The following is a 14,806-nucleotide window of genomic DNA, read 5'->3' on the forward strand; positions in this document are numbered from 1 at the left end:
GGACTTCCTTTGAAAATTAAATGCACATGTGATGTCATCAGTGATGTCATCAATCATATTTGATGTCAGCTTTGATGTCATGGGCGTTATTCTTAGCAGTTCACGGTGGTGGCGTGAGTTATGGTGATGTCATTAGTGATGTCATCAATGACATTTGTGATGTCATCTTTGATGTCCTGGCAGTTAGTCTTAGCAGTACATGGTGGTGGTGCAAGTTATGGTTGTTAGCGTACCATAACTGGTGAATTTCTGAGGTTTTTCGGTTTTACCTGTAACCATAACGTCCCTTTAACAAAGTTTTTTTCTGAGAATTCCATGGGTTTTTACCAGTGCATGCTATTTTCCTTCAACTTACTAATATCATAGCCCAATATAGCAACTTTTGTGTCCAATTTACAACTTTTCACCTTAAAACTTTGCCATTTCCCACCTTCTAGCATCATTTTTAACACTTCTATACTTTTTCCACTGTTTTTGCTTCCGTCGACATCCGCGAACGTCTGATGTCACTGTGGACCTTCCGGACAGTGCCACGTGACCATGCATAGACTCAATACGTTTTTCCAACATTTCCATTAGCATTTTGTGTTATGCTAATGGGAATAATGTGGCGTTCATCCCCTATTCCAGGGACTGGAATGGTGGATAAAGGCCTGGCAGCCCAAGTTATCGGCCCAAGCGAAGTGTGTCTGTGTGCACCCTGAGGCCTGAAGGCTTTGGTGTGTTATAAATAAATAAATAACCAGGGCTTCAGACCATTATCCTCTATTGCAGCCCCTGCAATGGGGGATAAAGGCCATTAGCACCCCTGGTTCCCACAGCGGGAACCTGGGGTGCTAAAAATAGATTTTTCTTCCTACAACCGGACACCTGCGGCGTCCGGCTGTAGGAAGTAAGATCCTTTTCAAAGATGCCCACCATTAAAAAAGAAGGCAAGGCTCAGTACAGAGCCTCTTCCCTTTCCAGCCTGCAGAAGGCAAAGTCAGCACCATATGACCATATTACCACAAGCACTTTTTATTTCCTTTTCAAATATATCCTACTTTCGAATAACTTTATCACATAGCCGGTCCCAGGCAGACATGGCCACTTTAACACCATTTTTCATCCCTCGCGGTCAAGGCCAGTAGCCAGATTGTCTGGGTCATGACCTTATACCATGACCCAGACAATCTGGCCACTGCCCATGGCCACAGGCAATACCTCAGTCACCAAAGGTATATTACTATTTTCTGTACCTACATTAAGGCACATTTGCAAAACCATGCTTTCAAGTCCTTGCCAATGCTCCTTACACGAGTTTGCTTGAAATCCTGCCATTTTTTTTTTCAAAAGTGTCAAAATATATCTACATACAATAGCCATATAACTTAGCCCCCAACTTGACAACATCCATTAAGACTTTACACAAACATTCAAGTTTGGGTCTATAATCTTTCTGAAAACTCTTGACCCCATTCGTCAAACGGCAACAAAGTTATAAACCATCTAAAAATGTTGAGACCACCTCTAATTTAGCACCCTCTTGAGAAAATCCCACCAAACTTTACAGAAACATTTATATCTAGATTTAAATTTGTTTTGCAAACATCTGTACAGATTCCTCAAATGGCACCACATTTATAAGCCTTTACGAGACCCCCCTCTAATTTTGCCCCCTCTTGACAGAATCCCACCAAACCTTGCAAAGTCTTTCAGTACCAGGTCTAGAATACAATTCCACAAATTCATGCAGTTTCACTGAGTGGTGCCAAAGCCATAAGCCATCCAAGAACTGCTCCCGAACATCTGAAGTGTCCCCGAACTTCACAGGAATGCTCACAGACTTTTACGGTGAAAAATACCTGATTTTTGGCTTCTTATGGCCATATCTCATCCCATCCACATCACCCCCTCACCTCCCCAGAGATTGTTTGATAAGTTTGACAAGTGTAATTTTGTGTTTTTTTTATATGTTTTTACCCTGATGTCCGGGGACATTGGCCGAAGTCCGCTAATCCAACATGGTGGGCGTTTCTGAAAATCTGGCGCACTTCACGCTTTTCACCATCCAATCAGGGGGTGCATTCGATGTCCGCTTTCGGGACCAAGCTGCCGCTCTGGCCATGAATTTGGTGAAAATCCATCCAGCGGTTTGGGCTGTAGGCGTGAGCAAAGTTGTTTCCATTCAATTTATGAGAAAAAAAAAGACTCCCCCATAACTTTGCCCCCCCTTGACGAAACCTCACAGAACTTGCCATAGGACTTCGGAGCGGGCCATATACCTTTTTTGCAAAGCTTGGTGAGGATTCGTCCAGGGAGAGCGAAGTTATAAGCCGCCCAAAAATTGCTCTTCCTATGCGTTTTGCAACTTAACCATAACTACACGGCCGCTATCGCAGGCTGTGTAATATATGTGATATATAGGTTTTTAAGGAACAGGGGACACTCCCATCTCTCTGTCGAATATTTTAAAAACTACTGGATGGATTTACACCAAACTAGTCAGGAAATTAAGTCAATGCTTTGTGTCCAAATTGTTTCTTATTTGGTCCAAATCTGCCCAGCGATTTTCATGCTATGGCTGTTCAAAAACTGCAATTTTTCTCAATGGGTAAATGAATGTGAGTAAGCTGAAAACAGCATTTTTATGCATTCTTAATAACTTTTTCATTTTCTAACAAAAAGGTCCCAAAATGTTCAGTTTGGTGCGGCTCTTGACAAAATTATTTATTTAGAAAATGTCATCCACAGCTTCTTTGCTGTAAAAAGCAAAATGGCTGAGATAAATGTTTTAATGCTCAGGGGGCAAAACCTTCGCTAATATGTTAAACATTACTGGAAGGATTTACCCCAAACCAATCAAGAACATTAAGTCAACTCATTATGCCCAAATAGTTTCTTATTTGGTCCAAATCAACCCAATGGTTTGTACGCTATGGCTGTTAAAAAACTGCACTTTTTCTCTATGGGAAAATTAATGGGTTGTTTCCTTTAAAATGTTTTCATTTTATGATGGATTGTTCCCAGAATTTGCAGTTTGGGGGGTGAGGAGGGGCCTTGATGAGCGTTATGCTTTGAAAATGTAATCCAAATTCATCCAGCAAGTCAATAGCTACTAGCAATTGAATTTTGGGGAAAAATGGCTCCTTTTTCATTTCTGAAAATCCTCTCTAATGCATTCTGGGACACATATTTAGCTATAATTTTGGGAGAAGGAGCACCCCCTTTTCCATCAAATATTATAATAACTACTGTTTCGTACCTGATCCAATATTGTCCAGTGGTTTTTGCTGTGCGCTTTGCAGAAATTGGGACTTTTTCTGTATGGGAAAATGAAAGGAATTAGGCCGAAAACAGACTTGTTTTGCTTTCTTAATAACTTTTTAATTTTTTAACAAATCTTTCTCAAAACTTCCATTCTCGGGAGGGGGGCAGCGACAAACTGTGTATACAGAATATCAGCCAAATCTGTCAAGTAAGTGAAATGTTATTAGCAATAGAATTGTCGGGTTTCCTATGGCTCATGTCACTCACCTCAACTATAGTGCGGCAACTGCCACACTATAATATATATATGTATGTGATCAAGCAACAGGTCCGTTGCGAAATGCCTAATACGAGCGTCGTGTCCCTGCTCAGGGATCCATAAATAAAGCACTGTGTACATTTGGAGGAGTGCATCTGCAAAGTGTTTTGCAAAGATTCTTTCAGAATATATATATATATATATATATATTTCCTAAGGCGGGTGGGATTGGGGAACCCTGTCATTCAAAAATGAAATATGACCTAAAAGAGTTGTCCAAAACATGGTTGAAGTAAATGTTATTGTTGAAACCACATAGAACCGCTTTTTACACATGCATCACTCACACCTTACTATCATCTCTTGTATATTTTACAGACAAGGTGTACTTGCAAAGCGTGGACCTGCTCGAGAAAGCACGGATTGAGTGGGAGCTGGGACATACAAATTCATGTGATGTAAGACTTTTTGTCATTTTTTTTTATTACAAGCAAAAATATTTAAGTAATATAAAACTCTTGCCTCCATTCACCTACAGATAAGATGCAGAGTTGTAGAGCAGATGCATTAGCCCTGTGAGTTGCCCTAGGACAGAGTTTAAAGTGCTGTTCTATAGGGCTGATATTCACACACATCATTTGTTGTACACCGCCTTTAACTGTCTCTACTGGTCACTCCCGCTTCCAGCCTCCTTCATCACCATGCAGCTCCCTCTAGTAGGTAGTTTTTCCTCCCTTTAAAGTTCTCATTTGCACATGTAAAGCCTCTGGTTTGGCTTAGGAAAATGTTGCCGCCCCACCAGAATCTACATGGGAGTTTGATTGGTTTGTGGGGATTGGAGAATCACCCCATGATTTCAGGAGAGTTGGTTGGATCGCCACATCTTCCGAGCAAGAGATTTACCTAGTCTGCCAGGGATACAGATTTCTACTGTAGTCTAGATCATATGTGTTAGCATATGCCCAATGTTCTTGTGCAACAGAAAATTCCCAGCAGATATACCATACCAGTAGAAATAGTACCCACTGGCTATCAAAATAACCGTACCAGAGAATATTGCACCAGGAATTCTGTCCTGGAGGAGGGGCCCATCACAATGTATTTTATTTTTTATTGTGTTCTGATTTGTAAAACAAATGTTTCACAAAACATTATCTTTCAATAATACAATTACAAAATACATTAATATAAAGCAAGTTAAATCACACTAATTTCAATATCAAAACTAATAAGATCGAATCTTAAGAATTCATACAAAGTTAAAATGTCACTACCATGCAAGGTTACATTTCTTTAAAAATCTGATGCAGGATAATCGCAACTTTCAAGGATGTTTTTAATGTAGTTAGCAACATAACCACTATTGTTCCATTGCCAAAGTAGTTACCATTTTTTTCAACACACAACTTTGTTTACAAAATCTACATGTGCCTTGAATTCTTGGTACACCAGTGTGAGTGCCTAGCACTTCATTGGTTAGATATAAGTGAAATCAAAATTTTATACAACCTAGGACATGTAAACTTCAGTAATTAGTTGGGAATAACATTAATTTGTTGTTAAAATGATAAGATAGTAGATATTGCTTCACCGCTTCAGATGTAACAATCCAGTACAATTTTTTCTTAACTCATAAAAGGTCACTTATTAAAATGTCAGTGGTCACAGCCAGACAATTTAAAAAAGTTAAAACAGGTTGCATCCATAATATGAGACATCTGTCGTTTTTATCCTTCTGTGTTCGATATAAAAAAATTATATAGTCTTGAGCTGCAAGAAGACTTTTACGAAACAAGGTTAAAGTTCTCCAATGAATCATTGCCTGCATTGATAACAGACACAGCTCGAATCTGATAGCTTTCATCAGGACCCCAATATGGACTAATACAATTTATCACCAAATTATTCCCTCAAGGGATTCCCAGAAATGAAAGTCTATCTTAATTAAAGTTTCTGCTCCATACATCAACGCAGGCACAAACTTTAATTTATCTAATCGAACAACTGGCATCAAAAAAAATGTACCATATTTTCTATTAATGAGACATGCCTGCGTTTTAACTTTCAACTTATTCACAGAAACTACCAAAATGTGCAGTACTAGTAGCAGAAAACCCAAGATAGACAAAGAAATCCACCCTCTCAACTACCTTCTGAGATAAAAACCAACTATAATGTTTATCCATTCTCCTCTTGGAGGGATTGAAGATTAAAATCTTCGTTTTAGCAACAATTATAGAGAGTGTTTTCCTCTACATATCACGCTAATTCATTCAGTTGTCTTTGAAGCCCTATTGGGGTTTGATCTAATAATGCAAAGACGTCGGCATACAGCAGATGACTTATAGGACAGCACCTAAAGTCAGCGGTAAACATCTGGCTTTACCCAGAAAGTCTTGAATATCAGAGATAAATAAACTGAACAGCAACAGCGCCAGAATTGCACCCTGTTTCAGGCCTTGATATGTCGCTATATAATGAGATAGCCTGCCTTGTTGATTTAAGCGGACATAATGCATGTCTGTATGGAACTCTTGTAAAATGTCTACACGAAAATTTTGACATGATCATTTTAATAATTTCAACCATAGAACAGACTGTCGAATGTGGCAGCAAAAGCAATGAAGGCCAATTACACCTTCTCTTTTTTACTAATTGCACTCAATTTGAATACATTTAAAATAAAAAACCATTTAAGGAAGTGTCAGACCCTTTAACTAAGGGCCTCATTACGACCCAGGCGGTAAGTTACCGCCTGGGCCGTCACTTTACCACCATGGCGTAAACTACGTTTACGCCATGGTGGTTGGCGGACTTACCGCCCCATTCCGACCTTGGCGGGGCGGTAAGTCCCCAATCCCCATTTACCCTTCCCCATTCCCATTTTTGCCCCATAGGGCATAATGGGAGTGGGGAAGGCGTTAATTACGCCACCGTAAATTACGGTGGCGTAATTAACTCCATGGTCCCTTAGCGCCATGGATTTTAACACCCGCTAAAAGCGGGTGTTAAAAGCTCCATGGCGCTAAGGGACCTCGTAATTGGCGGTAAGGGGTCGGCGCAGCTAACGCTGGCGTAAACCCCTTACCGCCAGGGTCGTAATGAGGCCCAAAATCTGCTTGAAACAGATTATCCCTAATTGTTTGAATCGCTCAATGATTTAACTCCTGTTGCACTAGGGAAGAAAACATTTTTTCTGTCACGTCTAGTAAAGCTTTTGGTCTATACTTATTTTTAGGGTCCAACCTATTCCCTTTCTTGAAAATTGGCACTATTATAGAAGTTTTACATGAGTACACTATAGCTTTTTGAACCAAAATTGTTTTAAAAATTTGATATAAAATTCTGGCCTAAAGCTCAAGTGCATTCTTAAGTGTTACATAGAAAAGCCCATCTGTTCCTGGGACATGAGAGTTTTTACTTTGTTTGATTAACTCTTGAATATCACCCTCTTGAAATTCAAGTGACCATGGAAGATTATGGAGATTATGGAGATTTACCATGTGAGAAATGGGCGACCCAAGCAGATTCCCCTATTGGATTTAACTGATCTCCAAGCTGTTATTGGTCATACTTTTAAGAATTTGACAACATTCTGCCGTATTCCTCGTAGTTAGCGAATTCAGCATCAATTCAGAATCTCTATGTAAAATTGCTGGCTTGATTTTTTTGCCAGTTTGTATATCTCAATTTAAACTTTTGAATTTCTTATGTCTTACAAGGGGATCCAGTTTTAATTGCCCTTATTTTAGATCTCATCAATCTTTTCTGCCTTAAAATCTCTGTGTCAAATTGTTTGTGGGCACTAGTTGGTCTTTGGTGTGTACATAATTGAATTAAGCCTGGATGTTTACAGTCCACAATATGCATTGTACATGCATAAGGGCATGTCAGTTTCCCCGTAAGAAAGGAGCGAAAGCCCAGAGGAGTGCGGCAGAAGGCTGCACTTCTCTGGCAAAGTCGAGAACAAGGTGAAAAACAACAGCAAAAAGTTTAGGGGTTGCCACATGGAAGGAAAATTACCTACAATTACGAAATCTTTCCTAACACCGATTTCCCACCCCACCTCTAAGAGCGACAGCCTGGACGAATGGGACCGCTTGACACTGACATCCTGGTCTCTCATGGCACTTTAAGAAGCCTTTGAAACTGTAGCACCATGATGGACGGATGCCATTCGGCAATCCCCTGAGTTAGAGGCATCCATCCCATTATTTTTTTATTTTTCTCCATTTTCTTTATTAAAACACTTGGTAGCACATTGTGCACAAACAGTACAAATAACATGACATTGTTCATTCAGGCCACGCAGGCTGTAGGCAGCAGATATAAACTACAAGAAAGTGTACGAGGGTCTTAAGAACATTGGGGGCAGCAGCCACAGGCAAATTTAACATATGGATTGGGGAATGATGCAAAGCACAGCCGAAGCAAATTATATAGGAGGATTCTCATCCTGGTTTCTCAGCAGGTAGGACCATCCCATTCTGAGAGAAGCACTATTACTTACCAGTAAGGAATATGGGCATGTATTTGCGAACTTTTCTGCTGTATCCTGCACGTCCTTGGTATCTGAGGTACTAGAGAAAAGGTCTCTCACCCAAATAGGGAGCTGTGTGGATTGCCCAGTTTTTTTGGATGTTACAGAGGCCAGCGGTAGAGATGGACATGGAGAAAAATCTGCACTAGTATTCACGGTGGAGCACTTAACTAGAGCCACGGGTTGTGGTTCGTGCCGCATCATGTTGGGCATGCCAGCGGGATTTAGTGATGTTGAAATGTGATCCTGCGGCAATCCATGCAGGGCCTGGTAGACTCTCACGGGTTTCCGTTCACTATAAATCTTGTCACTTAAGATCAGAGCTATTTGGTTATAAGCTATTTTCTGTGGACTGAGCACCTTCTGGGGTCTGACAGAGATCAGTGCTGTGTAGGCTTCTGTTCAGTGTATGCATCCAATCGCTTGAAGATATCATCGGAAGACATGATCCAGAGAGCCACCACTAAGCGGATGACACTCAGATTTAGTTCTCTGGTCTATTTCCATATTACACTTTTCCAGAAAACCTTTTCGCTTGGCCCTTTCGCTGCATATTGCTGTTTTTCTTTCCATGCACCTCCCCTGCATCCTTTTCCCAATCCCCCTCCCAGGGGAGCAGCGCAACCTCCACCACACTTTCATTTACATGCCTCGTGTTGTGCCCAGGTCCACATTACCCCTGACACAGCTGTCCCTCACTCACTTAATCTTCCCCAACCCGCCTCCATCTCCCACCCCCTTGGCACATTCCACTTTCACATTTCTTACAACATGCGGGGAAGGCTTCCAAAAACCACGCTCACCCACCCTTTCTTCTGCCCATGGTCACTCTGCCCTCACACGCCACACCACATCAAGCTTCTCACACTTGACCCACTTCCTGATTGTGCCACCAGGCACATCCCCCATAGATGCACCATATGCAATGCTGTCAGGGAGGAGGGGCCCTTACTGTAAAGGTTTGAGTAGCTAAAAGTTACTTTCGGCCGGGTCTTCTGAGGAGCTAAAACCGGTTAGTCCCCGAAATGTATGTCCAGTTGAAGGCAGCTCTGGGGCAACTTTGAAATCTTCGATTCCCTGAGGAACCTGTTTACCCAAAGTAGCAACGGGGACAGAAACAAATGGCACACACTCCGGGACAAACTAAATTGATGATTGCAGGAAGTGAAATTTACTGTAGGTTAACTGAAAGAGAGGTTGATCGGCTTATATTAATAGCACGTAAGCACTGCCCACAATCCAGGTGTCATCTTTGACTTCTTTCTTCATACCCAAGTAGCCACATTGACTACTTGAGAGCCTGTGCCAACTCTTGGGGACTGCAGAACATTTGGGTCCACCCAGTCTGACAATGCAGATAATCTGTTTAGAAAATTCTCCTTGTGTCAGATGAGTAACTCCAATTGGTGGAGGCGGCAGCAAGGCAAAAGGTATTTATACTTCCAGATCCTAACTGCCCCTACACAGTCTAATCTTCTTGCAAGTGATATTCTAAAAACCTGCTTTGTAGTGACACATAGTTACATGCGACATTTGGCTGACTTTCTTTTAGGGTCTGCAATGTCCTCCCCCTCTAGATTCTACTCGGACAACTGACACATTTTCCTCCAGGCAGCATAGGATCAAACAGGCAGGTGTGCGCCAGAATGCCATACAATCCAACCATTGGCCTTCCCATTGATTGGAAATCGGGGCATTCCTTTCCAAGTAGAGCACAATAGCATTCACGTGCCCTGATTGGTAAAAGCGTTCATTGCCACCCATTTGATCAGAATATTCAGGCCGTCTGGTTGGATGGTAGCCAGCTTCTGTTTAATGAGAGACCGTAGGGGTAATATTTACCTGGTTTCCATGGACATTAAGCAGAATAGTGGCAGGAATGCACCCACTCATCAAATTGTGGGTGTGCTTCTCTGCAAATACATCACTTATTGGGGATAACAGAATCGGAGTTGAGTAAGAGGGAGATCAAGAGAAAGGGGGGTCAAACAATCATTCACTGCAAGACTTTCCTGACTTCACTCGTAAATTTCCATCACTTTGTTAGGAATTTCTATTTTGTTGTTCTGGCTTTTATTTTGAGGCAACCAGAAGTTCCAAACCTAATACAGTCTCAAGAATTATTATGTCTCCCCGAAACCTAGAAATATATATAAATATTTGATCGTTTTGAACTTTCTTTTCCTCGCAGGCATTCCAGACGCAGGAGTGCGACCGAATCACGGTCCTAAGGAGCGCCATCTGGGTCCACTGCAACCATTACTCCATGCAGTGCGTCAAGGATGATGAGGTAGGTCTGCAGGTACTGACCACGGTGTGCGGGTGGTGAATCAGATGCTGTTGCTTTCACAGTCATGAAACCTTGCACCAGTTACTCGCCGAGCCGAACTAGGAATCTCAGGCAACAGGACGCTCTATTCCGCAGGGATTTTGGATCTCCCTGAACTCTTTGCATTCGGAACATCGCTACATGGTCCTGTGCCCCCCCTGCAGAGAATCATACTATCACTTTTCAGACCAAACTAGGAGTCGTGTTCATGGGATGACGGTCCATTGCCCGAAGTGAAGCAGCGGGTGCTGGATTGGGGAATATCATTGTTTTAAGAGATTATCAGGCTCATTACGAGTTTGCCGGTCCAGAAAATGTGCCCATAATTCCAGCTCTAGCATTTTAAAAAATTCACTTCAAGTTTGCCGGCGGGGGCACAGATCTCCCGGCAGGCCTGACGTGCCAGGAGTTCAGACCCCTACTGGCAACCAAATGCATGAATCAGTATCACAGTTACTAACAGTGCCAGTGATTCAGAAAATCCCATCCGAATGGGAATTTACCAGCACTGCGCCGCCCGTAATATCCCGGTAATATTGGGAGGCAGAGACAGTAAGTGCAGTTTGCCGGTATCCCGCTGGCGGGATAACGGAAAACATATAACCAGGGCCAATGACTCTTTAAGGCTAGTTTTTCTCCTTTGCACACCCTGTGTGAAGGAGGCAAAACAAATGTCCAAGAAGATATTGTGCAATGCCCAAACGGCTGCCAAGCAACAGACTGTGTTCTGAGCATTCTGATTGGCTCGGTGGCAGTTTTTACTGGAAGTCAAGTGCTAATAAGTGTTATGTAAGCACTCAGCTATGCAGAAGACTCAGGGTTACAGTATAATCTTAATAGTCAAGGGTCCATCTGGAGATGATGCCTAGAGGGTCCTCATTTTAGGCAGATACCCTAAGCATAAGGAAAGACCCAGCGTATCTGGAGCTCTGTGTTTAAAAAAAGAGCCCCTCTGTGCTTCGTAAGTGTGGTGGTCCTTAAATAAGGGTGCCGGTAGCAACGTACCAGCACCATTTCAGGACCCCCACATTAAGAAACATAGGGTTACAGAACTCCCGGCAGGTCTGACCTGCTGGGAATTCAGGCCCCTACCAGCAGTGTTTTCACTGAAGGACCGGCAATGTTAGCATGGAAATACGGATTTACTGTTACCGCCGCTGCTTGTGATATCCCGGTGGTACTGGGATGTCATGTGGCGGTAACAGTGTTACAGGGTTGCCGTTAACCCACCACCTACCAGCGGGTTTACCAGTAACCCCATAATGAGGCCCTCTGTCTAGTCAGAAAGATGGCATCCCAAGGCCCTTTCTATCCCTTTGGCTGTATTACTACCCTTGGAGGCAGGCAATCTTCTGTTGGGGTAGATTAAGATGTGTGTTTAAGAGAAGGCTAAGGTATAGGAGAAGCTTATTACTCTGCATCAAGAGGAAAGGGTGGATCCAAGACATTTGGGTTTTGTGTTCTGCATTATTTTCCAGCCTAGACTGAATGGATGATGTTTTGAAATCTGAAGACCCACATTTGCCAATCCTCACCCACCGTACCTGTGGAGCCATTGGTTCTGCCAACTTTCTGCTCAGCTCATGCAAGGAGGCCTTCGTGCCAGTGCATCCTAAAATCTCACTGCTATTGGCCTGCAAGAGTGTACGGAAACACCTGTGCCATGGAACTCCAAGTACCCTGTCTAGAGATTGAAAAGTCATAACAGGATGCACTTTTATTGCCTGCTTATTCAGTAGGTCAGTCCAATTGTGTTTGTTCAGCTCAATGTTATGTTACAGAGCTATTATGCTGCACCAATCACAACGGTAGTTGTCTTATGGTGCCACTACTTTGTCAGAGATATCGCTGCATTGTTGCACGGGGTAAAGACGCACTGTTTAATAGGCCAGTCTTTTGACTGCAATAGGATGGCATAGGGAGCATATTTTACTTTACTTTTCTTTAATGCATTTATATAGAGCGGCCATAGACCCGAAGGCGTGAGGGCACTAGATGACAAATATAACAGATAACAAAAAAGGAGTATTCATAAGGCAGCGCAACAGAGAAGATATTTTAGGAGAGTCTCAGAGTCATTTAGTTGAACAGATGAGTCTTTAGTCTTTTCTTAAATTTTTCTAGGGGATCAATGGATCTCATCTCTAAAAGAAGAGCATTCCAAGCCCTTGGTCCATTGAAGGAGAAGGCTGAATTTGCTACTCGAACAGTGTGACACTTTGGTTCAGATAAAAGGTGCAGATTATTTGACCTTAGCGTTCTCGCGTTATTTCTTATGGATAAAAGCTGTTGTAGATACCCAGGCATGTTTCCAGATCTACACTTGTGTACGATAGTCAGAGTTCGGAATAGGAATCTGGAAGCCATCGGCAACCAGTGAAGCTCTCTTCTCGCTGTTGTAAAATGGTCTCTATATTTAAGTTTCATGACGGCTCTGATAGCCCCGTTTTGACATATTTGCAGCCTGTTACAATCAGACTTACTGATTCCCATAAGGAGGCTAGAGCAGTAATCTATTTTTGGACATATTATCGCTCTCGCGATAGTCTCAGCATTATCCTGTGATATAAAAGGCCTTAAATGTGCTAGAAGTTTAATGTAATATGCGCATGACGATACAAGACTACAGACATGCTGTTTCATGGTCATGTGTTGATCAAAGGTCACTCCCAGAGTATTCACTTTTTTTTAGGGGTTTGATGGGTTCTTCTCCCAACTGGAAGTTATCATACTGAAGACCAAGTTTGTTAATAGTGTGTGGTGAACCTATGACAAGCAATTCGGTTTTTGATTTGTTCAGTGCTAGCTTGTTGTGGACCATCCAGGTTTCAATTAGAGTAAAAACTCTGTAGATGGCCATCACAGTAGATGGCATCTGGCTCCCACAAAAACACTGTGGGAACCAGAGAGCGGGATGACACATTGAGTGTCATCCGCGTAGTTGGTGAATATAATGTTCTCATGATCAAGCATTGCAAATAAAGGAGCCGTAAACATATTGTAGAAACCAGGGGAAGTGCAAGTACTCTTGCAGTCCCTGCTAATCCTGCCGCTTGGCACACACTCCATGCCTTACATATAAAGGTAGAGAAGATGGGGGACCCAATGGGCTCTTATAGGTGGGTGATGCGTTCCTCGAGCAAAAGGTGCCTGGGTAATCTTCACGCTGTGAAACTAACTTCATCGCAAAATGTGGGAAACCATCGCCACATACATACGCTCTCGGGGTTCAGGCCCCCAATCATTTGCTCATTCTTAGGGGTAGAATATGAAACCAAAATGTAATATAAAACTAGCACATTGCAGGACACAAATCTCATTCCGGTATGGATCCCTACCCTGATCACATTTCAGGTCAAAGTTCATACTTCCCGGTTCCAACAAATTCTCAGCATCAAGTTTTAGGTGCTTAAAGTTGGGGTGAGCTATAGCGTCGGTGGCTCTCATATGGTGGTCAGGGCTAATTGGGTAAGCATTCTCCTTAGAAGCCTGAAGCATAACTGGCTCTTGGTGGCCCTCAAACCTAAAGCTTCCTGAAGATGGACCTTGTAGACTGAGTCCTCCTCGGAAGGCTGAATTCTGGCCCATAGAAGAGCTGGCCTCTGGGCCGCTTCCACACCTACCAGGTGTAGCCTGCCTCCATACCTCTGAGAATTCTTAAATAGAATGTGTGCCCCTCCAATGAGTAACCCAGAGTTCACCTCAACTAACACTAGAGAAATGTGTGGTCTTTCAAAAGAGAAGCTCTTTCATTCCATCCGTCCTCAACACTGGTGGCACCGAAAACGAGAAAAACAAAGACATTGGCTAAGTAGGCGAGATTGCCCAGCTGCGTCTCCCCCCTCCCCCCTTGTGATCATTGTATGAGCTTCCCTGCCATAACCTGCTTTTCCACCTTTACAGGGTGCAGAACAATGGGTAAAAGATATGGCTAAAGGGTGCAAATCTTGGTCCTATAGGCGGAGAAACTGTGTGCTATGCCCACCATATCAAAAGGTGACTGTACCCAAGGGATACATGTTTCAGACGCTTAAAAATCTAGAAACGATTAGCACTGTCAAGCACAAGTTAAAATATTTATTCCTGTTAAAATAAATATTTGCTGCTCACCTGAGAATAATTCTCAAAATGTACGCCCCTATAATTTGCATGTATGTTTGAAGGCCTGGTAACAAGAGACTGACCTTGCACATTCCAGGCGAAAAGGCAGCACCCAGGCTTTACTGTTCCTTTTTGGGGGGGGGCTCGCACTTCCTCTTCGCTGAGGTGCCCCCTCAACCCCCACTTACCTGCTGCGGGCTCCGACTTCCTCCGTTTGCAATCTACAGGCCCTGAACCCAGAAGACTGATGCACAGCACGTCACAAATCTGTGCTGGATCATTGGAGCCTCTAGGCTTCCGAGTTTACAGACAACACACGTGTTATTCA

At 42.8% G+C, this 14,806-nt stretch overlaps 1 protein-coding gene across 3 annotated transcripts in view; it reads left to right on the plus strand.

Moving 5' to 3' along the window:
• Positions 1-14,806, plus strand: part of PSTPIP1 (proline-serine-threonine phosphatase interacting protein 1) — a 378,052-nt gene that overhangs the window by 222,758 nt on the left and 140,488 nt on the right. For all 3 annotated transcript variants that reach the window (XM_069624738.1, XM_069624737.1, XM_069624739.1), the window contains 2 exons: positions 3,887-3,966; positions 10,240-10,338. In XM_069624738.1, coding sequence (XP_069480839.1) covers positions 3,887-3,966; positions 10,240-10,338 — 179 coding nt within the window. The remainder of the gene's footprint in view (positions 1-3,886; positions 3,967-10,239; positions 10,339-14,806) is intronic.

Source organism: Ambystoma mexicanum, chromosome 11, assembly GCF_040938575.1.
Source record: "Ambystoma mexicanum isolate Mex_15411 chromosome 11, UKY_AmexF1_1, whole genome shotgun sequence".
NCBI classification, from domain to species: domain Eukaryota; kingdom Metazoa; phylum Chordata; class Amphibia; order Caudata; family Ambystomatidae; genus Ambystoma; species Ambystoma mexicanum.